The 26,715-nt window shown below is 40.5% G+C and overlaps 1 protein-coding gene across 30 annotated transcripts in view; it reads right to left on the bottom strand.

Moving 5' to 3' along the window:
- Positions 1-735: 735 nt before the first annotated feature.
- The window catches only part of TRIM5 (tripartite motif containing 5), a 46,696-nt gene continuing 20,716 nt past the window's right edge, over positions 736-26,715 (bottom strand). For 22 of the 30 annotated variants that reach the window (XM_063641196.1, XM_063641204.1, XM_063641200.1 and 19 more), the window contains 4 exons: positions 18,411-18,433; positions 16,401-16,501; positions 16,076-16,102; positions 14,064-15,809 (listed from right to left, as the gene is read on the bottom strand). In XM_063641196.1, the coding sequence (XP_063497266.1) occupies positions 15,223-15,809; positions 16,076-16,102; positions 16,401-16,501; positions 18,411-18,433 (738 nt within the window). In that variant the 3' untranslated portion in view covers positions 14,064-15,222. Of the gene's footprint in view, positions 1,431-6,277; positions 6,300-14,063; positions 15,810-15,833; positions 16,103-16,400; positions 16,502-18,410; positions 18,434-26,715 lie in introns of those variants that run through there. The other 8 variants (XM_063641211.1, XM_055282683.2, XM_063641210.1 and 5 more) reach the window with 5 other exon arrangements.

Below are 26,715 nucleotides of genomic sequence, written 5' to 3'. Positions count from 1 at the left end.
ATTTTATGTACTTGTACCCTTTCCAAAGTTCTATGGTTATTGATTTCTCATCTTATTCCACTGTGACCTGAAAAGATAGTTGATATTCTTTCAATTTAAAAAAATTTATTGAGACTTCTTTTGTGGGCTAATATGTGGTCTGTCTTGGAGAATGTTTCATGTACTGACGAGAACATGTGTATTCTCTGGCTGTTGGATGGAATGTTCTTTCGATATCTGTTAGTTCCATTTTTTCTATAGTGCAGATTAAGTAGAAAGTTTCTGTGTTAATTTTCTGTCTAGATAATTTATCTGATATTGAAGATGAGGTGTTGAAGTCCTCAACTACTACTATATTGGATTCTATCTCACTCTGTCACTCTAATAATAATTGCTTTATATATCTGGTGTTGGTCATATATATATATATATTTATAATTGTTATATCCTCTTGTTGAATCAATTCCTTTATCATTATATAATAAGCTTCTTTTTTATGTTTACTGATGTAAAGTCTTTTTTTGCTTGGTATAAGTACTCTTACAAGCTTTTGGTTTCCATTTGCATAAAATGTTTCTTTCCATCCCTTCACTTTATATTTATTTGTGTCTTTATGGGTGAATTGAATTTCTTGTAGGCAGCATATGATTGGGATTGTTTTCTTTTTTGGTCCATTCAGTCAATCTATATCTTTTGTTGTTGTTGTTGTTATTTAGTTTTTATTTCATAATCATAAACTTAACTCAACTCGCAATCCAGCTAGGCATGGAAAGGAACGAGGACAATATGGAACCCAACGGGAACTGCAGGGAGAGCACAAAGATTCTAGGATACTGCGAGCAAATAGGGTGGAGGGGTGCTCTCCTGAGCTACAGAAGGAATGGTCTGGTGGCTAAGATAAAACACAAGTCAAACTTATTAGAGTTGTCCACAGTCAGCAGTGGTGATCTTCTTGCTGGTCTTGCCATTCCTGGTCTTAAAGTGCTCTATGGCCTCCACAGTATTCATGCCTTCTTTTGCCTTGCCAAAGACCACATGCTTGCCATCCAACCACTCAGTCTTGGCAGTGCAGGTGAAAAACTGGGAACCATTTGTGTTGGGTCCAGCATTTGCCATGGACAAGATGCCAGGACCTGTATGCTTTAGGATGAAATTCTCATCATCAAATTTCTCCCCATAGATGGACTTGCCGCCAGTGCCATTATGGCGTGTGAAGTCACTACCCTGACACATAAACCCTGGAATAATTCTGTGAAAGCAGGAACCCTTATAACCAAATCCTTTCTCTCCAGTGCTCAGAGCACAGAATTTTTCTGCTGTCTTTGGAACCTTGTCTGCAAACAGCTCAAAGGAGACGTGGCCCAAGAGCTCACTGTTGACGGTGATGTCGAAGAACACAGTGGGGTTGACCATGGCTAATAATAGTACAGGGCTCCCGGCGGCGGCAGCGTCTGTAAAAAAGGCAATCTATATCTATTAATTAAGGAATTTAAACCATTTATCCTTAAGTGTTTTTGGTAGGAGAGGACTTACTCCTGCCATTTTTTAAATCGTTTTGTGATCAATTTGTATATTTTTTGTTTTCTTCCCTTTTTATTGCTCACTTTTATGGCTTTGTGGTTTTTGCAGTGATAATTTTTTATTCTTTTTGTTTCCTGATTTGTATCAGCACTACCAGCGAGTTTTATACTTTCTTTTATGACAGTAGACATTGTTCTGCTTCCACCTGTAGGACTCCTTAAGCACTTTTTTTTTTTTTGAGACAGAGTCTTACTCTGTCACCCAGGCTGGAGTGCAGTGGCAGGATCTCGGCTTACCGCAACTTCTGCCTCCTGGATTCAAGCAATTCTCGTGTCTCAGCCCCCTGAGTAGCTGGGATTACAGGTGCACGCCATAACGCCTGGCTAATTTTCGTATTTTTAGTAGAGAGAGGATTTCACCATTTTGGCCAGGCTGGTCTCGAACTCTTGGCCTCAGGTGATCTACTAGCCTCGGCCTCCCAAAGTGCTGGGATTACAGACGTGAGCCACCGGGCCCGGCCAAGCATTTCTGATAGTGCTGATTTAGTGGTAATAAATTCCCTCAGTTTTTGCTTATCCAGAAAAAATTTTATTTCTCTTTCATTTTTGAAGGATAGATTTGCTGGGTATAGTATGTTTTTTGTTACTGTTACAGTTTTTTTTAGTCCATTGAATATATAGTTTTTTTTTTTTTTTTTTTTTTTGGTCCATTGAATGTATCATCCCATTCTTGCCTGCCCTGTAATGTTTCTACAGAGAAATCTGTTGTTATTCTGATGAGGATTCCCTTATATGTGACTATAAACTTTTCTCTTGGTGTTTTTAGAATTCCCTCTTTGACTTTTGATAGTTTGAATCTAATGTGCCTTGAAGAAGACTTTTTGGGTTGAACATATGTGTTAGTCCTTGGGCTTCCTATATCTGGATGTCTATATCTGTTGCAAGACTTGGGAATTTTTCAGCAATTATTTCATTAAATAGATTTTCCTTGCTTTCTCTCATCTATCCTCCTTCTGGAATTTCCAAAATGGCAAACTGTTTTTTCTGTGTTTTTTTTTTCTTTCTTTCTTTTTTTTGAGATGGAGTCTTGCTGTGTCACCCAGGCTGGAGTGCAGTGGAGTGATCTCGACTCATTGCAACCTCTGCCTCCCGGATTCAAGCGATTCTCCTGCCTCAGCCTCCTGAGTGGCTGGGATTACAAGTGCGCACCACCATGCCCGAATAATTTTTGTATTTTTAGTAGAGATGGGGTTTTTACCATGTTGGTCAGGCTGGTCTCAAACTCCTGACATCGTGATCCACCTGCCTCGGCCTCCCAAAGTGCAGGGATTACAGGTGTGAGCCACTACGCCTGGCTGAAACTGTTTTATTTAATACAGTTCCATATGTCCTGTAGCCTTTCTTTATTTTTAGTATCTTTTTTGTTTTTGTCATGTGAGTAAATTACTGTAAAAGACCTGTGTCAATTCATAAATTATTTCTTCTGCTTGATTTAGTCTATTGTGAATGCTCTAGAGTGTATTCTTTTTTATTTCATTCCTTGAGTTCTTCAGTTCTAAGATTTCTGTTTGGCTGTTTTTATGGTGTCTGTCTCTTTGTTGAATTTCTCATTCAGATCATGAATTGTTTTCCTGATTTCTTTTTATTGCTTACCTGTATTGTCTTGCATCTCACTGAGTTTCCATAAAATCATTATTTTGAATAATTTTTCAGGCATTTCATAGATATTTTTTCCTTGAAACCTTTTATTGAAGAATCGTGTTCCTTTGGAGGTGTCATGTTTTCTTACATTTTTGTTTCTTTTGTTCTTACATTGATATCTACACATCTGGTTAATAGTCATTTCTTCCAGTTTTACAGATTAATTTTCATAGAAAAATACTTTTTTCTTCAGATAACTCTATAGTTTTGATTGAGTAGGGTGCTGAGCCTTTGACTGGATAGGCACAGTGGTATAGTGTTCATGTAATTTATTTGGCTGTATTCAACATCAGTAGAGCCTGCAAATTTCTCAATTGCTTAGGCTGTGGTTGTTAGTGGAGGCTATGGTAAGGCTTTGCTGGGGATGTCAGGCAGGATGTCCCTTGTGACCTTGGGTAGCACGTGTGAGTACCAGTGGTGGTGCCAGGGGCCAGGCATGCTAGTCTTCGAATACCTGGGCAGCATACATGGGAGCTGGTGGTGGCAGACAGGGGTGAGTGTGGGTTTGTACCAATGACTTTTGACTATTTCTAGTTTCAAACACTATGCGGCACAGGAAAAATGTGCTTAGGGTGTTGTGTTGTGTTATAGATAGATTAACCACATGCATTGAGGTAAGTATCCAGATAAACTTCAGGAACAAAATGGAGATGTGAAAAATTGTAGGTTAAAACTTGTCAGAAAGGATTACCTAAAGTTAATAATGCCACAAAAATAGCAGAATTTCATTATGTGCCACAGCATTTATGTTGACTGCAATATAAGAAATGGCCTTTTTCTGGCCGGGCACGGTAGCTCATGCCTGTAATCCCAGCACTTTGGAAGGCTGAGGCGGGTGGATCACCTGAGGTCAGGAGTTCAAGATCAGCCTGGCTAACATGGTGAAACCTGGTCTCAACTAAAAATACAAAAAAAATTATCTGGGCGTGGTGGCAGGAACCTGTAATCCAGCTACTTCGGGAGGCTGAGGCAGGAGAATCGCTTCAACCTGGGAGGTGGAGGTTGCAGTGAGCCGAGATCACACCATTGCACTCCAGCTTGGGCAACAAAAGCGAAACTCTGTCTAAAAAAAAAAAAAGAAATGGCCTTTTTTTGCCTTTAGGAAACGTACCATTGGTTGTAGAGCTGCGTGGGAACAATATTCAATGATAGTAGTATGTGATAAATAAAGAAAAAGACTTCTTGCCTCCCAGAATAATATTTATCTACAATTTAAATAATTATCATTTAATTTGAGAAACATGATGAATTTATTGTTTGTTAGAGCAAACTTCACTTAACCAAGAAACTGAAATTGTTATATGGATCATTATACCAATATGATTTTAAGTTCCTCCAAATAGAAATAAGTAGGTAAAAAGGATTTTATACGCTAGGATTAGTTTATTAGTCTATGGGTAACAAAAGATGCCAAAATATGTATTATTTCAGTAAGAAACATTCATTTCTTGGTCATCCTACATGAATAGCATTGATTAAGGTGTGAAGATTGCCATGCTCCTCAGCGTCAGTAAGGAACCAACGTTATGGAGGCTTCTTCAGTTTTTGGTGGCGTCATCTGTCATATGCAGTCAAAAAAAGAATAAGGTAGATAATAGGGCACAAAAGTATGTGCAGGACATATAAAATCATTCAGTGCTACATGTTAATTAATTGTGTAAAAATGAACAAACTTCCATTGGTCTATATATCTACAGAACAAAGGCCTCAGAAATAATGCCACACATCTACAACCATCTGATCTTTGACAAACCTGACAAAAGCAATGGAGAAAGGATTCTCTCTTTAATAAATGGTGTTGGGAAAACTGGCTAGCCATATGCAGAAAACTGAAACTGGACCCCTTCCTTACACCTTATACAAAAATTAACTCAAGATGGATTAAAGACTTAAACGTAAGACCTAAAACCATAAAAATCCTAGAAGAAAGCCTAGGCAATACCATTCAGGACATAGGCATGGGCAAAGACTTCATGACTAAAACACCAAAAGCAATGGCAACAAAAGCCAAAACTGACAAATGGGATCTAATTAAACAAAAGAGTTTCTGCACAGCAAAAGAAACTATCATCAGAGTGAACAGGCAACCTACAGAATGAGAACATTTTTGCAATCTATCCGTCTGACAAAAGGCTAATATCCAGAATCTACAAAAAACTTACACAAATTTACAAGAAAAAAACAAACAACCCCATCAAAAAGTGAGTGAAAGATATGAACAGACACTTTTTTTTTTTTTTTTTTTTGAGACAGAGTTTTGCTCTTGTTGCCCATGCTGGAGTGCAGTGGTGTGATCTTGGCTTATTGCAACCTCCACCTCCCAGGTTCAAGCAATTCTTCCTGCCTCAGCCTTCCAAGTAGCTGGGATTACAGGCATGCACCACCATGCCCGGCTAGTTTTGTATTTTTAGTAGAGATGGAGTTTCTCCATGTTGGTCAGGCTGGTCTCCAACTTCCAACCTCAGGTGATCCGCCCACCTCGGCCTCCCAAAGTACTGGGATTATAGGCGTGAGCCACCATGCCAGGCCATGAACAGGCACTTCTTAAAAGAAGACATTTATGCGGCCAACAAACATTTGAAAAAAAAGCTCATCATCACTGGTCACTAGAGAAATGCAAATCAAAACCACAATGAGATACCATCTCACTCCATTTAGAATGGCGATCATTAAAAAGTCAGGAAACAACAGATGCTGGAGAAGGTGTGGAGAAGTAGGAACACTTTTACACTGTAGGTGGGAGTATAAGTTGGTTTCACCATTGTGGAAGTCAGTGTGGCGATTCCTCAGGTATCTAGAACCAGAAATACCATTTGACCCAGTAATCCCATTACTGGGTATATACTCAAAGGATTAGAAATCATTCTACTACAAAGACACATGCACACATATGTTTATTGCAGCACTATTCACAATAGCAAAGATTTGGAACCAACCCAAATGCCTATCAATGATAGACTGGATAAAGAAAATGTGGCACATATACCTCATGGAATACTATGCAGCTACAAAAAAGGATGAGTTCATGTCCTTTGCAGGGACATGGATGAAGCTGGAAACCATCATTCTGAGCAAACTAACACAGGAACAGAAAACCAAACACTGCATGTTCTCACTTATAAGTGGGAGTTGAACAATGAGAACACATGGACACAGAGAGGGGAACATCACACACCAGGGCCTTCGATGGGTGGGGGACTAGGGAAGGGATAGCATTAGGATAAATACCTAATTTAGATGACAAGTTAATGGGTGCAGCAAACCACCATGGCACGTGTATACCTGTGTAACAAACCTGCACGTTCTACACATGTATCCCAGAACTTAAAGTGTATATATATATAATATTTATATATATAATGCATTTATATATTATATTATAATATATAAAATATTATAAAAATATAATATATAAATTATATTTTATAATTTTTATTTTATAATATAAGTAAATATATAAAATATAAATATATTATATTTTATAATTTATAATATAAAATATTATATAAATATCATATAAAATATTATGTAATATATATTATATATAAAATAAAATATAATATTTTTATTTATAACATATAATATATAATATAATATTTATATTATTATATACAATAAATATATATTATATAATATAAAAATATTATATTATGTATATTATATTATATTATATTATATTATAATATAATATTATAATATAATATAATATTATATTATATTATATTACATTATATTCCGGAATAGCTGGGACTACAGGCCTGCACCACCATGCTCGGCAAATTTTTGTATTTTTAGTAGAGATGGGGTTTCACCATGTTGGCCAGGCTGGTCTCTAACTCCTGACCTCAAGTGATCTGAGAGCTTCGGCCTCCCAAAGTGCTGGGATTACAGGCCTGAGCCACCATGTCTGGCAAAATCCTTTTATTTATAAAAATAAGTTTATTTTTCCCATTCAGAGTGACAGCTGCTAATTATACGAGAGGGGTGCAGGGAAGTGCTGAAAAGAGAAAGGCACAGTCCCTGACAAAGGTTCCACCCCGGGGCCTGGGCCCACAGACTTAGGCGAGGACAGGAATTTCTGGTTTTGTGCCCAAATGTTGCATTTTCCAAGATCACCCTGGCCTGCCATGCCTCCATCCTGTGCTTATAGCGGGAAGAGACACAAGCAACTGGATGTCAAGAGTGGCAAATTGGTAGAAGAACACACCAACAGGCACCAGCACATGCTGGAAGGCCAGCGACCGATGGAATGATGCAGAGATTGGTCAGGGCTGTCGTAGGAGAGCCTGGCTGCTGGGCCCCCCAACTCCAGGGAAATCCACCTTCCTACTCCATCTCCCTTCTGGCCTCTTCATCCACCTCGCTGAGAGCTACTACCACTCGATAAAAAACTTTGCCCTCATTCTCTAAGCCCACGTGTGATCCAATTTTTCTGATACATTAAGGCAAGAACCTGGGATACAGAAAGCCCTGTGTCCTTGCAATAAGGCAGAGGTTCTAAGCAGATAAACACAAGCCACCTGCAGGCAGCAAAGAGGAAACTCCTCCAATACTGTTATATTTTTCTAAGTGTCTATTACCCTGAATATTCTGACTGATTTTGTCACTTTCTAGTGACTTCAGGTTTACTTGATTTTCACATTTTGTCCAAGGTTTCTAATGTTGATCTATGGGTGAGGACATGCAGTTTTGTTAGAAAGAGTACAATGTGTGCATGTGTCTTTATAGTAGCATGATTTATAATCCTTTGGGCACATACCCAGTAATGGGATCGCTGGGTCAAATGTGGCACTATACACCATGGAATACTATGCAGCTACAAAAATGGATAAGTTCATGTCCTTTGCAGGGACATGGATGAAGCTGGAAACCATCATTCTCAGCAAACTATCACAAGGACAGAAAACCAAACACCGCATGTTCTCACTTGTAGGTGGGAACTGAACAATGAGAACACTTGGACACGGCAGGGAACATCACACACTGAGGCCTGTGGTAGGGTGGGGGTCTGGGGGAGGGATAGCATTAGGAGAAATAACTAATGTAAATGACGAATTAATGGGTGCACCAAACCAACACGGCACGGGTATACATAGGTAACAAACCTACACATTGTGCACATGTACCCTAGAACTTAAAGTATAAAAAAAAAAGAGTACAGTGTAACACACGTCCACGGGGCCCACAGGAGCTGTCAACACTCACCCCTAGAGGCTGCTGTGGGGTTGGAGCCCCACAACCTGCCCGTCTGTATTCTCCCCTAGAGGTTTGAGCAGCGGGGCACTGAAGCGAGCCATTCCCCGTCGCACGCCCTGCCAGGGGGACAAGGGAACTTTTCTCATTTCACTAATAACTCATTTTGTCAGCCCAAATTTGCAGAGCTTTGTAACTGAGTGTCTTCCCCATCAGATTGCATTTCAAGATGCTAGGTGCCAAGTTGTTCTGGGTCATTATTCTACATGCTTAGAGCTTAGGTATAAGATAACTTCAACTAATAATTATAGAATTGCATGGAAATTCTAAGTACTCAGGTAGAGCACTGTATATTCAAAGCTGTAGAATGTATAACTGTAATTCATATTCTTTTAATTCAAATATTCTTGCTGTAGTAAACTGCACTAAGAATAAAACTGTAGTGACCGAGTGCCTAGATGGTACAGACCATAGAACATACTGAAACATTACCATCCCCAGGGTTTATTGTTTTGTAAGCTCCTGTTCTGGATTCTGTGTAATTCTCTGAAGCCTTTTTTTTTTTTTTTTAGGTAGTTAATTTGATTGAAATTAAATTCTTAATTTTTCCCTGCTACATACAGCAGCTGAAATCTTTTTGTAGTTCCTATAGCCTATTTTGGGCTGCTTCACATCTGTCTCAAACATGTAGAGACTTGATCAGAGTTTATACAATTTGGTATTTATTCCTCTATATCTCTTCTTTACAGGTACTCTACCATCATTTTCTAGTTGCTATGGCAGGCACAAATCATTCTTCTTTTTTTTTTTTGAAACTTAGTCTCGCTCTGTCGCCCAGGCTGAAGTGCAGTGGCGAGATCTCGGCTCACTGCAACCTCCGCCTCCTGGGTTCAAGTGATTCTCCCGCCTCAGCCTTCTGAGTAGCTCGGACTACAGGTGCCTGCCACCACGCCCAGGTAATTTTTGTGTTTTTAGTAGAGACAGGGTTTCACCATATTGGCCTGGCTGGTCTTGAAATCCTGACCTTGTGATCTGCCCACCTCAGCCTCCCAAAGTGCTGGGATTACGAGTGTAAGCCACTGCATCCGGCTCATTCTTGTTTTTCAAAGCAACAAGTATGTATATTGTTAACTGAGTTTTTAGTGTTCTACCCAGTAACAATTGAGGTCTGCCTTTAAGTGAAAAGCCACAGAACAGGAAACTCCCCCAATACTGTTGTCTTTTTCTAAGTGTCTATTACCCTGAATATTCTGATTGCTTGTCACTTTCTAGTGCCTTCAGGTTTACTTGATTTTTACATTTTGTCCAAGGTTTCTAATGTTGGATCTGTGGGTGAGGGCATGCAGTTTTATTAGAATATATACCTTCATTAATGGAAATAGAACCTCAGTTTTGCTCACTCTAGACAATCTTTAACTATATGTTAAATTGCTCGATTTTATGCTTTCTTTCTCTACCAAACTGCTGGATTTTTTTTTCAGTGTGGTTGTAACGTTTTACACTGCCACATAATTCAGAAAGAAAATAATGGTGGTGTTGGAGTATGGTGGTTAATACAAAGATATTATTAAGATGAGATATATGTTTAGGCATATTATGAGATTTAATTTATGTATCTTATTGATACTGAAGAGGATCAAGGAGCGCAGAACATAATTGTTGCCATGTGACAAGTATAGCATCAAGTAGAAGTATTGGTTGCAATGTCCAAAGGAAAAAACCAAAAAGATCTCTTTTCCAAAGAACTCTCCTCTGCCCGATGCTTATTCCATCCCATCCCTCCAACACATCCTATAAACGTTCTTTTACTTTTCTCTCCCTTTGAATCTTAGAATTGGCTCTTCATCAGGGCACCTTCTCTTTAGCCCCTGAGAACTCTCATTCTGCTTCTTTGTATTATCTTTGTCCTCCCACTGGTTTCTGCTTAAGGCCTGCTCCCATTCTTTACTTAGTGTCCTGTAGAACAGTCTTCAAGCAATCCCTGTTTTTTACAACCTCTTTTCTCTGTGCTTCTCCCCAGATTGTACCAAAATTCTAGCCAGATATGCCTAATTAATGGCCCAGCATAGACCTGAGGTCTCAGAATATTAGACGACATAATTGTTACTCAGAGGTTCAGAAGTGATGGTGAGAGGTGACAGCGTGCTGGCAGTCCTCACGGCCCTAGCTCGCTCTCAGCGCCTCCTCTGCCTGGGCTCCCACTTCAGCAGCACCTGAGGAGCCCTTCAGCCCACCACTGCACTGTGGGAGCCCCTTTCTGGGCTGGCCAAGGCTCCCTCAGCTTGCAGGGAGGTGTGGAGGGAGAGGCGTGAGCAGGAACCGGGGCTGCGCGCGGCGCTTGCGTGCCAGCTAGAGTTCTGGGTGGGCGTGGGCTTGGCGGGCCCCGCACTCACACAGAGCAGCCGGCCAGCCCTGCCGGCCCCGGGCAATGAGGGGCTTAGCACCCAGGCCAGCAGCTGCAGAGGGTGTACTGGGTCCCCCAGCAGTGCCAGCCCACCGGCGCTGCGCTCAATTTCTCACTGGGCCTTAGTTGCCTTCCTGCGGGGCAGGGCTCGGGACCTGCAGCCCGCCATGCCTGAGCCTCCCACCCCCTCCGTGGGCTCCTGCGCAGCCCAAGCCTCCCCGACGAGCGCCACCCCCTGCTCCACGGTGCCCAGTCCCATCGACGACCCAAGGGCTGAGGAGTGCGAGCACACGGCGCGGGACTGGCGGGCAGCTCCACCTGCAGCCCCAGTGCAGGATCCACTGGGTGAAGCCAGCTGGGCTCCTGAGTCTGGTGGAGATGTGGAGAACCTTTATGTCTAGCTCAGGGATTGTAAATACACCAATCAGCACCCTGTGTCTAGCTCAGGCGCTGTGAATGCACCAATCGACACTCTGTATCTAGCTACTCTGGTGGGGCCTTGGAGAACCTTTATGTCTAGCTAAGGGATTGTAAATACACCAGTCGGCACTCTGTATCTAGCTCAAGGTTTGTAAACACACCAATCAGCACCCTGTGTCTAGCTCAGGGTTTGTGAATGCACCAGTCGACACTCTGTATCTAGCTACTCTGGTGGGGCCTTGGAGAACCTTTGTGTCCACACTCTGTATCTAGTTAATCTAGTGGGGACATGGAGAACCTTTGTGTCTAGCTCAGGGATCCTAAACGCACCAGTCAGCGCCCTGTCAAAACAGACCACTCGGCTCTACCAATCAGCAGGACGTGGGTGGGGCCAGATAAGAGAATAAAAGCAGGCTGCCGGAGCCAGCAGTGGCAACCGCTTGGGTCCCCTTCCACACCGTGGAAACTTTGTTCTTTCGCTCTTTGCAATGAGTCTTGCTACTGCTCACTTTGGTTCAATGCTGCTTTAAGAGCTGTAACACTCACCGCAAAGGTCTGCAGCTTCACTCCTGAAGCCAGCGAGACCACGAGCCCACCGGGAGGAACGAACAACTCCAGACGCTCTGCCTTAAGAGCTGTAACACTCACCATGAAGGTCTGCAGCTTCACTCCTGAAGCCAGCGAGACAACGAGCCCACTGGGAGGAACAAACAACTCCAGACGCTCTGCCTTAAGAGCTGTAACACTCACTGCGAAGGTCTGCAGCTTCACTCCTGAAGCCAGCGAGACAACGAGCCCACGGGGAGGAACGAACAACTCCAGACCCGCTGCCTTAAGAGCTGTAACACTCACTGCGAGGGTCCGCGGCTTCATTCTTGAAGTCAGTGAGACCAAGAACCCACCAATTCCGGACACAATGGGGAGGGAACATCCTAGAACTGATATGTAGGCAGAGAGAAAATCCACAGTTGATGCCCATTAGCCTTTTTGAGCACAGGTTGCCTTCTTCAGCCTTTTACTGAGAAGACGGAGTATAGCTCAGAGCAATTCGTAAGCTTCATATTCTTTTCAGCTGAGAGATTCATTACTAGGGCCAGGAGCATCTGTTTAAAAAAATCCTTTAGTATGCAGATCTTTTCTGTTGTATTGTATATACAAATTCAGGTCTTTATTGTTGTGTAACTGGGTACTTCATCCTGAGCTGTGGGACTTGGCTTTCCAGGAACTGAAAAGGCATTAATGTCCCTGGAGAGTCACTTGTCAATAATTCAAGCTAGTCCAGACTGTTCCCAGTGAGTGAAAGCCTCAATCTTCATAGCATTGGGTGACAGGAAAGCAGAGGTAAAAGGGAAAATTTATAGCATCAACCTCCTTGGTTTCCCTGGATGGTGCTGAGGTAGAGGTGTGTACACACACATACACAGTTACTGAAAATATTCCCCTTGGAATCCCTTCGCTGACTAAAGTTACCACAGAGATAGAGAACTTAAAATTTCTGTTACCAAGCAGGGTCAAGAACAGAGACTATTTGATGAAGCAGCCCATTAAACAAACAACTTCAGCTCAAAACTTGGGGAAAGAGTTGGAAATAGAAATGCCAATAGACATAGGGATCCTACCATGCCCTTCATAAACATCCGCTGCAAAAATAATTCTCACTGAACAAGGAGAACAAGTATTTTTTTGTCATTTATGAAAATTGCCATGCCTTTGTTACCTTAATGAAAAGAGTGAGGCTAACCTGGGCTCACAATTCACTTAGCGATACCATTGTTGAGAAATGCCACATGTACTTCTGACTTTATCTGCATCACTGTGCAAAATACATTTTTACTACTTGGCGAACAGGAAAAATTTACAGTGAAATTAGAGTACTCAGAAATACTTAAAACAACTTAAGACTAGGCAGCTATGAAATTAAAAACAAATTTTTTTCCCATTTATAAACACTTATTTTAAAACTTTCTACAAGAAAAATCTGTTTTTAATTTAGTTATATTTCTTAAAACGAAGGGAGAAAGATAATTTTGAAAATAAACTATTACATATTGTCAAAAATTATTGCTTTCAGTCACAGTGAGAGGGAACCAAAAATTAATAGACACCATAATGAGGCCGGGCATGGTGGCTCACACCTATAATCCTGGCACTTTGGGAGGTAAAGTGGGCAGATCACTTGAGCCAGGGGTTCGGGACCAGCCTGGGCAACATAGTGAAACCCCGTCTCTACCAAAAATACAAAAAATAACCTGGGCGTGGTGGTGCGTGCCTATAGTCCCAGCTACTCAGGAGACTGAGATGGGAGGATGAACTCTGGAGGTGGAGGTTGCAGTGAGCCGAGATCGTGCCATTGCACTCCAGCTTGGGTGACAGAGACAAACCCTGTCTCCAAACAAACAAAAAACCTAACGCCATAATAGATTACCACTTACGTGCTAGAAATGAGTGAAGTTATTTAAAAAACTCTTTAACTTTTAAAAAACTACATCAGCTAATTTTATTATAATTTTTTATAATTAATAAACTGATTCCCACATAATTCAGTTTGTTTGATAAAGACTAATATGTAGCAACACTAGAATTACAATAAAATCCTAAATATATGTGTGTATTATATATAGAAGGCAGAATTGAAGTCATTTGTAGTATCTGAGATCTAAAAAATGAGAATTTAGTAAATCCAATCCTAGTTTCCCTGAAGGCACAACCTGTTCCATGAGACATTAACAGAGTTTATGTTTTTCAGTAATTTGTGAACAAACACTTATTAGATCGAGACACTTAGATAGATGCTTCATACTTCGGGAATTTATTTTCTCACAATGATCCAAAGTATTAGACGAAGGTTTTTTGTTTTATTTTGCTTTTAATTGACAAATAATAAATGTACATATTTATGTGGTACAGTGTGATGTTTTGATACATGTATACGTTGTGTAATAACCAAACCAGGATAATTAGCATATCCATCACCTCAAATATGTGTCATTTCTTTGTGTTGAGAACTTTCAAAATCCTGTCTTCTAGCTACTTCAAAATATATGCAATAGGTTATTGTTAACTCTAGTCACCCTACTATGCAATAAAACATTAGCACTTATTTAATGTGAAGTTTTTAATACAAAAATTATTTTAAGAAAATAAGCACAGGCTGGGCACGGTGGCTCATGCCTGTAATCCCAGCACTTTGGGAGGCCGAGGCAGGTGGATCACCTGAGGTCAGGAGTTCTAGAGGAGCCTAACCAACATGGGGAAACCCCGTCTCTACTAAAAATACAAATTTAGCCGGGGGTGGTGGTGGGCGCCTGTAATCCCAGCTACTTGGAAGGCTGAGGCAGGAGAATTGCTTGAATCTGAGAGGTGGAGGTTGCAGTGAGCCGAGATCGTGCCATTGCACTCCAGCCTGGGGAACAAGAGCAAAACTCCATCTCAAAAATAAAATAAAATAAAATAAGCACAGCCATTTAAGTATGTTATTCACAGTTACACTGCTAGTATATGGAGAGACAGGAGTTGAACTCAGATCCTCTAGATACAAAACCTCTACACTTAAGAGTATACCATTTATGATATTTTCTCTTTAACTCACAAGGGCATCGAGGGTAAACTGACACAGGGCTAAGGACTCATTCATTGGTGAGCAACTATCACATGATGATATAGAAAGGCTGTTGAAAAACTTCATCTTCTTAGTGTCAGAGGCAATTGGGTGATAAATATTTGGCGGAAGTAATACCTAAATAGTGGTCTCATTTTATGAGGTATAGGTCAGTTTTCCTTAGGAGTATGGAAAATGATGAAAAAAATTGCTATCAAATGTCAATAAAATATTGGGGAGAATATGGCACAAGGCAATTACATTTTACTGATGAGTGAAGGATGTTCAAATAGAAAGAAGGGAGACAGCAAGGAAAAGATGGTTAAAATGATGCAAATGAGTTCAGGTGTATGAGATGCACCTGGACAAGAGGTGCTGTACAGAAGGGGCTGAGTGTGTAAGAAGGTTCAAGAGCTTGGTGAGCACAGAGTCATGGGGACTGTACATTTTCTAGGATTTAAATATGGAAATACAGGCTGAGAAAAAGAACAGTGAGAAAACTTATAGATGAGAAATCCATGGTCTGTGATATTGAAGAATGAGACAGTGCAAGCCTCATAGTCTAGGAAAACTCCAACACGATCAGGACAAATATTCACAGAGAGGGGCACAATGAAAGGAGCAGAAGGAGTATGGATGGAACCATCCTGGAAAGCATTACATTTAACTCCTTCCTCTAACCCTATAACCCAGTAGCCATATTTAGGTTGATAATTTTCATTTTGTTCAATATTATACATTGCATCAGGTTGCAAGCCAGCACATACCCCCAGGATCCAAGCACTTTTCTTGGACACGTCTACCTCCCAGTAATGTTTCCCTGATGTGATACTTTGAGAGCCCAGGATGCCAGTACAATAATTGAAATTCACAAATGTCTGAGATATTGTCCCTTGTGCCTCAAATATTATCTGTGGTTCCGGAGAGCTCACTTGTCTCATATCTTCAGAAATGACAGCATATGAAATGTTGTTTGGAGCCACTGTCACATCAACTGTAGAAAAATTAACAGGTCAGCTAAGGAATATAATGTAACTTTATTTGTGATATGAGAGAAATCTTGATAAAGACTTGAGAGAAAACTGGGAGGAACCTTGTTTAGAAGTTATAAGGAGGGGTAAGTTATGTGTGTTGGAAGGAGAATCATAAATCTTAAAACGTGAGACCTAATAGAGAACATAAAATCTAAAAGATAAAGGTAATAATAATGATAAGCTGATAAGCCGCTGGGTGGCTTATGATAATGTGACTTCTCCTTACCCCAGTAGCGTCGGACATCTCTCAGCTCTGAAATGATAAAAATGCACAATATTGAATACAAACAAAGGAGTCAGCACTGAAATTCATTTTCTCTCCAGATTAGGGAAAGAGTAGGTATGCCCTATGGTAGGGCAGTAAATTGCTGAATGACGAGATGAAACAGCCACCTAGCCATTTCCCATTAAATACAATCCCATCAGCAGCAGACAATATCCATCCTCCCCTATCCCCTCTATCCATATTTGGAAACTGCACCCTCTTCCCTATTTAGCACCCTGACACCACTTGAATTCCGTAAGCCTGTTGTTGATCTAGCTCTCCTCACCTCTCAACACTTCTAGCATTACTTTCAGATCAGCAGCTCGAAACACTCTCCTTCGATTTTTTGGAAAAGTTTCTGGCTTCTTCAAGGTCACGTTCTTCATCCTAAGAATTAAAAAAAAAAAAAAAAATACTTCCAAACCTTTGACCTTGTGTCCCTGGAACACCCCTGACTTCCTATCATTTCAGCCCATTGATGCACTTGAACTCTCTTCTTGGGGATCCTGAGAAGGGAGAGTGCAAACTCTTGACCCTGGAGGCAAACAAAATGTTCTCATGTTTGCCTTCCCACTCACTTTCTGTGAGAATGTGGGAAGATCTCAACCTCTCAGAAGCACAGTTTCTTCCTTCTAAAATGAAATAATTAACCTCTCCCTGTCTACATTCTTTTTTTTTTTTTTTTTTTTTGAGACGGAGTCTCGCTCTGTCGCCCAGGCTGGAGTGCAGTGGCGCAGTCTCGGCTCACTGCAAGCTCCGCCTCCCAGGTTCACGCCATTCTCCTGCCTCAGCGTCTCCGAGTAGCTGGGACTACAGGCGCCCGCCACCACGCCCGGCTAATTTTTTGTATTTTTAGTAGAGACGGGGTTTCACTGTGGTCTCAATCTCCTGACCTCGTGATCTGCCCGCCTTGGCCTCCCAAAGTGCTGGGATTACAAGCGTGAGCCACCACGCCCGGCCGCCTGTCTACATTCTTAAACTCATAGGACATAAAAAAAAAAAAAAGGATTTTAAAACAAAACAAAACTTTGGTGCCTTACAAAAGAAACCCTAACATTTAATGGGTGGAAACCATCGCTATGTATGTGGAGTTCCCAGGGAGATGATTAGAAAGTGAGGTTGCAGAACCTGGCTCCTGGGTGTTTGAGACATATCAAGAGAGGAATCCTGTTTGGAGAGGCCTAAGACCTTCAAAGCTATTCCCAGCAGGGAGGTACTCAGATAACATCTAAGGTTTCAGATTTCTGGGAAAAATTACAAACACTTGGCAAATGAGAAATTATGTGCACTAAACTATTACTGGCCTGAATTTCATGTGGTTAGAAAGAACTTGATACCACCACGTAGGTGTGCGAGGTGTGTGATTTTAGACACAAGAATAGCACCTTTTTATGCTCCTCTAAAGAACGCAACTGAGGTGGATCAATTCTTTGTACCATGACCACATATAATCCAGAATATTATTTTGAAATATTATTCCGGAAATAAACATTTGATTTTGGAAATCTAAATATAAATGAAGAGGAACTGGTCTTTTTCCAGGAGGAAAATATAAACATGTGGGAATTGTCCCAATGGACAATTCGGGGTATATGAGAGAAAAAGAAAATATGGCCCATCCAAAATAAATCAAGTACCTATTAAATACAGAAACAGAACTAGATGTAGGTAATAAAATGGTGATGGCACAGGGGTCCGACACTGCAACACCTTATCCCTGAAACCACTACTGACCCACACTCTGAGTCTCCACCACCCAAATTTTCTACCATAGAATCTGGTCTATTCCTTTTTTTTTTTTTAATTTTATTTAATTTTATTGATTTTTCTAAGACAGAGTCTCACTTTGTCGCCCAGACTGGAGTGCAGCGGCACGGTCTCAGCTCACTGCAACCTCTGCCTCCCAGATTCAAGCAATTCTCATGCCTCAGCCTCCTGAATAGCTGGGATTACAGGCATGTGCCACCACGCCCCCCCTAATTTTTGTATTTTTTTTGATAGAGACAGGGTTTTGCCATGTTGGCCAGGCTGGTCTCAAACTCCTCATCTTCCTGACTCAGCGTCCCAAAGTGCTGGGATTATAGGCTTGAGCCACCACACCTGGCCAAATCTGGTCTATTCTTAATAGTTATAGAACATTCGAATGCTGATTTATGACCAGAAATTTATGATAAAACAATACAGAAATTTTTCTGCCCTGGGAGATGTTTTATTCTAATTAAACCCAGGACAATTCTAATGGCTATAAATCTCTCCTCACTGCACAAAAGGACCATCTCTGTCCTCCCACACATACCTTTTTATGACGCCATCCACACCCTAGGAAAAAGAGAGAAAACATCAATTAAGAAAGAAAGAGTCTCTCTTCACTTATAAAGCTTCATCACATTTCCCCCAGTTCTTAATGTGCTGAGAATGGAGATGGTGACAGTGTGAAAGACAAAAAAGCAAAGATAAGGCCGGGTGTGGTGGCTCAAGCCTGTAATCCCAGCACTTTGGGAGGCCGAGGCGGGCGGATCACAAGGTCAGGGGATCGAGACCATCTTGGCTAACATGGTGAAACCCCGTCTCTACTAAAAATATAAAAACTTAGCCGGGCGTGGTGGTGGGCGCCTGTAGTCCCAGCTACTCAGAGAGGCTGAGGCAGGAGAATAGCATGAACCCAGGAGGCAGAGCTTGCAGTGAGCCGAGATCATGCCACTGCACTCCAGCCTGGGTGACAGAGCAAGACTCCGTCTCAAAAAAAAAAAAAAAAAAAAAAAAGCAAAGATAAGACTCAAGAGGCAATCATCCCAGAAGACTCATGTGAGATTTCCAGGTTCCCTTAAAAGTAGAAATAGCTTTCATCCTTGTGGAAGAGGCTTCTGGTTTCTGCAGATGGGACATGTTTAGAAGGAAAAGAAGTGACTGACAATTTGTTTTTCTCCAAACGTATATGGCTCTCCATGAAATGATTTAAATAATTAGTGCTTCTTTGATTTATTAAACAGATGTACAGCCTAGGCAACATAGCATGACCCCATCTCTAGAAAAAAAAAAAAAAAAATTAGCCAAGCATGGTGGCATGAGCCTGTAGTTCCAACTACTTGGGAAGCTGAGGTGGGAGAATTTGAGCCCAGAAGTTTGACTGAGGCTGCATTGAGCTAGGATCACACTACTGCACTCCAGTCTGGGTTGCAGAGTAAGACCCCATTTCTAAACAAAAACAAAATCACAAAAATAAGCAACAAAACATATATATAAACTTATTCTCCAGGCATTATGTCACATTTTGAAGAATCAAATATGAATGAATAATAGTGCTCAAGATGTTTACGTGGCTTTTGCTGAGGGTATAAGCAAACAAGTGTACTAAACAAGTATAGATATTTTTCTTTTTTTTTTAAGAAGGAGTCTCATTTTGTTGCCCAGGCTGGAGTGCAGTGGCGTGATCTCGGGTCACTGCCACCTCCGCCTCCCGGGTTCAAGCCATTCTCCTGCCTCAACCTCCTGAGTAGCTGGGATTACTGGCGCCCACCACAATGCCCAGCTATTTTTTGTATTTTTAGTAGAAATGGGGTTTCACCATGTTGGTCAGGCTGGTCTTGAACTCCTGACCTCAAGTTATCCACCTGCCTCGGCCTCCCAAAGTGCTGAGATTACAGGCATGAGCCACGACACCCGGCCTATGTACTTAAGGTTGCTCTCTTTTCATTTTAGACATTAACTGTAACTGACTTCACTCACTTCCTTAAGTTTGACACACATATGTGCAACTGATTTCCAATTCTCTACTTTTACCCAAGTTTGTCACTTAAATGCAGTTTAATGTATTCAGTAGTGAAGGAGCAACAAGGACCAACAACTAAGAATTTTTATTATGTAACACCAACCATACTGTCTTCTCTCTTATACCACATTGTCCATAATATTACTAATATCTACTCAGTCGTTGTCCTAAAAACATTTACTCTGAACTCTAGTCTCTAACAGGACAGTTTGGTCTACGTTCTTTTTTTTTTTTTTTTGATACGGGGTTTCACTCGTTTCCCAGGCTGGAGTGCAGTGGTGCAATCTCGGCTCACTGCAACCTCCACCTCCGGGGTTCAAGCAATTCTCCTGCCTCAGCCTCCCGAGTAGCTGGGATTACAGGTGTGTGCCACCACGCCCGGCTAATTTTTGTATTTTTAGTAGAGACAGGGTTTCTCCATGTTGGTCGGTCTGGTCTCGAACTCCCAACCTCAGGCGATCCTCCTGCCTCAGACTCCCAAAGTGCTGGGATCACAGGCATGAGCCATTGCACCCGGCTAGTTTACATTCTTAATGGTTTTAGGTAATCTACTCTTCTTTATCACCACAAATATTGTTTTGTTTTAGCAGATATGTACCAATGCAATGTCTTTGGTCTCCTTTATGCCAGACATAATTTTTCCACATAGTTTTTTTTCAAGAACAAAGCCAATAGCTGGATCTACACATACAATCAAATAGTTTTGCTTTTTGTATTAATACTTTTATGTTGTATGTAACATAAACCAAATAAAACTGGAGTAAGTAGTGAAAAAGATTTTGGAAAGGGTAATTACAACTTCAGTCACAGCTGAATTTTGAAACTCAAACCTTGTCATCAAGATCTGGTCTATGGGCCAGGCACAGTGACTCCTGCCTGTGATCTCAGCACTTTGGGAGGCTAAGGTGAGCAGATCACTTGAGGTCAGGAGTTCAAGACCAGCCTGGCCAATCTGGTGAAATTCCGTCTCTTCAAAACATACGCATGCCTATAATCCCAGCTACTCAGGAGGCTGAGGCACAAGAATTGTTTGAACCCAGGAGGCGGAGGTTGCAGTTATCTGAGATCACGCCACTGCACTCCAGCCTGGGCAACAGAGTGAGACTTCATCTGAAAACAAAAAACAAAAATGTGATCAATGTCCCTCTCCAAATTCTACCTATTCCTCTACATTGAGTTTATTCTCTGTACACGAAGGAAATGTAACTCTCCTGATATAAACCCCAGTAGAAAGGAGCTTCTAAGTTTTAACATAAAAAACTTTTATGCTTGCATGGCATTTGTCTGTGTTGGATCAGATGCCCATCTTTTTTTTTTTTTTTTTTTTGAGATGGAGTCTCGCTCTGTCACCCAGGCTGGGGTGCAGTGGCGCAATCTCGGCTCACTGCAAGCTCTGCCTCCTGGGTTCACGCCATTCTCCTGTTTCAGCCTCCCGAGTAGCTGGGACTACAGGCTCCCGCCACCATGCCCAGCTAATTTTTTTTTTTTTTTTTGTATTTTTAGTAGAGATGGTGTTTCATCGTGTTAGCCAGGATGGTCTCAATCTCCTGACCTCGTGATCCACCCGCCTCGGCCTCCCAAAGTGCTAGGATTACAGGCATGAGCCACTGCGCCCAGCCCAGATGCCCATCTTAAAAGCACTACTGCACTGTGGCTGGAAACAACAGGAATTACATATATTAACTTAACTAGGAGTAAGTTATATGCAACCCTGGCCATGCTAAAGACACACAGGTATGGAAAGGATAGGTGTAACAACATGTCAGTGAGTAAATTGTGGCAGATTTTTAAACAGCCTTAACTTTGAATTAATTTGGGCAATCTCACTTACCCAAGCATAGATTCACCAGGAGACGACAGAAGGCACAGTACCTTGAGGGGATTGAACATAACTTCTATTCGAGATTAGAGGCAAACCAAAGATACATGGACACACATGGCAAAGCTAGGATGCCACACTTAAAAATTATATTTTAGCTTTCTTTAAACACAGCAGAGACATTAGCAACCACGGGGAAGTAACTAAATGAAGATACAGAAACAGTTCTTGCTGGGTAGAGACTAGAGGATGGGAATTCTCAGAAACAACAAAGTAACAAAAATGTATGTTTTGGCCAGCTGCAGTGGCTCATTCCTGTAATCCCAGGACTTTGGGAGGCTGAGGCAAGTGGATTGAGACCAGCCTAGGCAACATGGTGAAATCCCATCTCTACAAAAAATACAAAAATTAGGTGAGCATGGTAGTGCAGAGCTGTAGTCCCAGCTACTCTGGGGGCTGAGGTGAGGGGATTGCTTGAGTTCAGGATGTCGAGGCTATAGTGAGTCAAGATCGCACCATTACATACTAGCATGGGCGACAGAGTGAGACTCCATCTAAAATATATATATATATATATGTTATTTACAAAAGAAATGTGTACACATACAAAGAAAACAAGATAGAATACCACAGCTCAGGGGGATTAAAACACACACACACACACACACAAAACCCCCAAAACAATAAATAGAAAATATCCTCAAGTGACCCCAGATGTTGGAGCTAGAAGATAAAGACTTCAAAGCAACTATTGCAAATAGGTTAAAAAACTAAGGAGAACTATGCTTAAAGAATTGAAGTATAAAAACAATGACTCAAAAAATAGATATGCTCGAGAGATAGAAATGATAAGGAAATAAAAATTCTGAAAATTTTAAGTAAAATAACAATAATGAAATATTCGCTAAAAGTGCTCCACAGCACACAAAAAGATCATTGAACCTGAAAAGCTGAATCAATAAAAATTTTCTAATTTAAAGAACAGAGGGAAAAAAGACTTAAGAAATAAAAAGAGCATGTCAGATGTCACAATGTAGCAATGTACATGTAATAGGTCTTCCAGAAGGAAAGAAGAGAGGAAAAGGTGTTTAAAACCTGTTTTAAGACCTATTACATGTATGTTGCTACATTTTCAAGTAGAAAAAAATAATTGGGGAAAAATTGTTTACATTCTATAAAAATTAATATTTCATCTATGTTAATATATAAATCTATGTTCAATGAACCCTAAGTTAAATAACTAATATGAGACCCACATATCATAGAAAAACTTCCAAAGGCTATAATCAAAGCAAAGAAAAAATTAAAGCAGCAAGAGAAAAATTAATCATTATATAAGGAATGCTTTCAACATGATTAATAGCTGACTTCTCATCTGAAATAGTAGATGAGAGAAAAGACTAGACTGACTTATTGAAAGCACTAAAAGAAACTGTCAACTCCAAACGCCACATAAAGCAAAAATTTTCTTCAAATATGAAGAAAAAAATATTCTCAGATGAAGACTGAGAGAATTTGTTGCTGGAAGATGGAGAAAAAATGTTTTTTCCTTTCTCTTTTTGAGACAGAGTCTGACTCTCTTGCCCAGGCTGGAGTGCAGTGGTGCCATCTCGACTCACTGTAACCTCTGCCTCCCAGGTTCAAGCGATTCTCCTGCCTCAGTTTCTCAAGTAGGTGGGATTACAGGCACGTGCCACCATGCCCAGCTAATTTTTATGAGATATATGACAAAATGATAACCAAAGATGAAGAAAATGAAGCGATATTGAAGGGAATTTTCTGTATTTTACTGGAATTAAGTTACTATTAATCAGAAGGTGGCTGTGATAGGACAAGATGCATACTGTAATCATTAGAGCAAGCACTAGGAAGAGTACTAATGTCATACAGCTGGAAAAGAGAAAAACTAAAAATCTACATTGGAAAATATTTATTTAACACAGAAGAAGCCAGTTAAGGATGCAGAAAATAACAACATCAAAAAAGACAGGAGAAATATAGAAAACAAATAGCAAAATGGTAAATTTAAGTGAAACCCTATCAATAATTGCATTAAATGTTATAATGAAAACCCAAATGAAAAGTCAGAGACTGTCAGACAGACTGGGTAAAGAAGAAGATGCAGTTATCACTACCTATAGGAGAGCATATATTAGATTCAAAGCATAAATAAACCCAAAGTAGAAATAAAAATATATATACTATGCAAGCAGTAACCATAAGACAACTCAAGTAGATATATTAATATTAGACCAAAGATACTTTAAGGCAAGAAATGCTATGTGAGAATAACAGGAATATTTCATAATGATAAAAAGGTTCAATATGTCAAGAAGAAATAACAATATTAGTGTATCTTCACCTAACAACAGAGCTTCAAAATACTGAAAACAATATATAAAGAATTAAGAAAAGGAAAACAGACAACTCAATAACAACTGGTGAAGATTTCAATAATTTACTCTCAGTAATTAATAGAAAAGCTAGAATAAAAACCATAAAGGATATAGAAGACAACACTATCAGTTAGCTTGACCTAATGGACATCTTTAGATTATTTCACCAAATGAATGCAGAATACATATTCTTTTCAAATGCATATAAAATATTTTCCTGCTCATGTAGTGTTCCATACCATAAGACAAGTTTCAATACATTAACAAATGATAAAACAAGTTATCAGATTACCAAGGAATGGGATTTGAAATCCACAGCAGAAGAAACATTTAAAAAATTCTTAAATGCTTTAAAATTAAACACTACTTTTCTGAATAACCCAAGAGTAAACCAAAAAACCACAAAGAAAATTACAAAATACATTGAGCCGAATGAAAACTCAAAAATTAAAATGTATGAAATACAGTTAAAGCAATTCATTTATTAAACACTGTATCAGAAAAAAAGAAGATTTTACAGTATCTAAGATTTCACCTTAAGAAATTAGAAAAGGAACAACAAAAAACTCAATGAAAAAGATGAAATAATAAAGATCAGGGCAGAAACGATACAGAAAGGTTAAAAAAAGATAAAATCAATGTAGCAAAAAGCCTTTTTAACTTCGTAAAAGTTGACAAAATTGACCAAATATAACTAAAAGGACAAAAAAAGAGAGAGAAAACAAATCACCAAAATCAGGAATAAAAGAGGAGACATAAGTGTGTGTGCTGTAGATAGAAATGAAAGGAATTGCAGATGGATGTCAGCAAAATAGTATCATAGGAGTCTCTAGCAGTTGTCTCCCCCAAAAAACAATTTAAACAACCATCCAAGAACTAAAACACCTCAACAGAACTAAGAAATAGGGTGGGAGCTTACAGCATCTGGGTATAGCACGGAAAGAAGAAAAAGACTCATGGAAGAATGTAGGAAGGACAGTTTTACATTTTCCCTTTCACCCTCTTACAACTCCAGGCAGCATAGCATGTGAGAGGTACCCTCCACAAGGAGGAAGAGGGGAAAATGAGCACCAAACGTTACCTCAGACCCTAACACTGGGCTCAACCTAGTAAAACTCAGCCTGGCAGGTCTGAAGGCACCAGACTCCAGACCGGTATCTATGGATAAGCCTCCAGGCCGTATCTCACAGCCTAGGCTTTAGATCTGTGCAGTGGACTCAGTCTACGGGCCATCTAAATGCCAGGTTGCCCTCAGTGGTAGGACCATTCTCAGTTGTGTTGGAACAACTGGATAGCCATATGCAGAAGACTATCTCACACCATGGAGGACTTTAAGTAAAGCAAGTCAGGAACAGAAAGACGAACACTGTATAATATCACTTAGTATGTAGATGTAAAAAATTGTTGAGCTCCAGGCTGGGCGCGGTGGCTCACGCTTGTAATCCCAGCACTTTGGGAGGCCGAGGCGGGCGGATCACGAGGTCAGGAGATCGAGACCATGGTGAAACCCCGTCTCTACTAAAAATACAAAAAATTAGCCGGGCGTGGTGGCGGGCGCCTGTAGTCCCAGCTACTCAGAGAGGCTGAGGCAGGAGAATGGCGTGAACTCGGGAGGCGGAGCTTGCAGTGAGCCGGGATTGCGCCACTGCACTCCAGCCTGGGCGACAGAGCGAGACTCCATCTCAAAAAAAAAAAAAAAAAAAATTGTTGAGCTCATAAAAGTAGAGAGTGGAAGAGGGGGTTCCAGGAGCTGGGGTGCAGGGAGAGTTGAGGCCGATATTGGTAAAAGGATACCAACTTCAGAATGAAAAGATGACTATCTTTAAGAGATCTATTGCACAATGTGGCAATTATAGTTAACAATGTATTGTATTCTTGAAAATTGGGATGAGGGCAGTTTTTTTTTTTTTGAGATGGAGTCTCGCACTGTTGCCCAGGCTGGAGTGCAGTGGCGCAATCTTGGCTCACTGCAAGCTCCGCCTCCTGGGTTCACACTATTCTCCTGCCTCAGCCTCCCAAGTAGCTGGGATTACAGGCGCCCACCACCACGCCAGGCTAATTTTTTGTATTTTTAGTAGAGACGGGGTTTCACCGTGTTAGCCAGGATTGTCTCAATCTCTTGACCTCATGATCGGCCTGCCTGGGCCTCCCAAAATGCTGGGATTACAGGCGTGAGCCACCATACCCGGCCTTTACTAGTGAATTCTATTGGGCATATAAAGAAGAAATGATAGCAGTTATTTAATTTTTTTCAGAAAATTAAAAAAGAGGAAAAAGTCTCAATTAATTCCATGAAGGAAAAAAATAAAAAGCATCTTGTATTTTGACGTGTATTTGTTTGCCAGTGGCTAAGCTGAGCAATGAAAAGCTGCACTGATAAGTCTCAACACTAGAATACAGAGCACAGGAACCTATCAAACATGACTAGAGCTAATTGATCATCTCTACTATGCCAAATTTTTCTACTGCTCTGGATAAATTAATAAAAATGGGATTATCTCTTGCTACTTCTACATTCAATTATTCCTATAACTTCAGCAATTGATTCAGAAAAGTGGTCCTGCAGAGAACATTGTTAATATTAGAAAGAGCACAGCAACACAGAAAAGGAAATAGC

The sequence above is a fragment of the Symphalangus syndactylus genome, chromosome 6 (assembly GCF_028878055.3).
Source record: "Symphalangus syndactylus isolate Jambi chromosome 6, NHGRI_mSymSyn1-v2.1_pri, whole genome shotgun sequence".
Classification (NCBI taxonomy): Eukaryota; Metazoa; Chordata; class Mammalia; order Primates; family Hylobatidae; genus Symphalangus; species Symphalangus syndactylus.
Note: the sequence above shows the minus strand (reverse complement) of the source record. Positions and strands in the feature narration are given on the sequence as shown.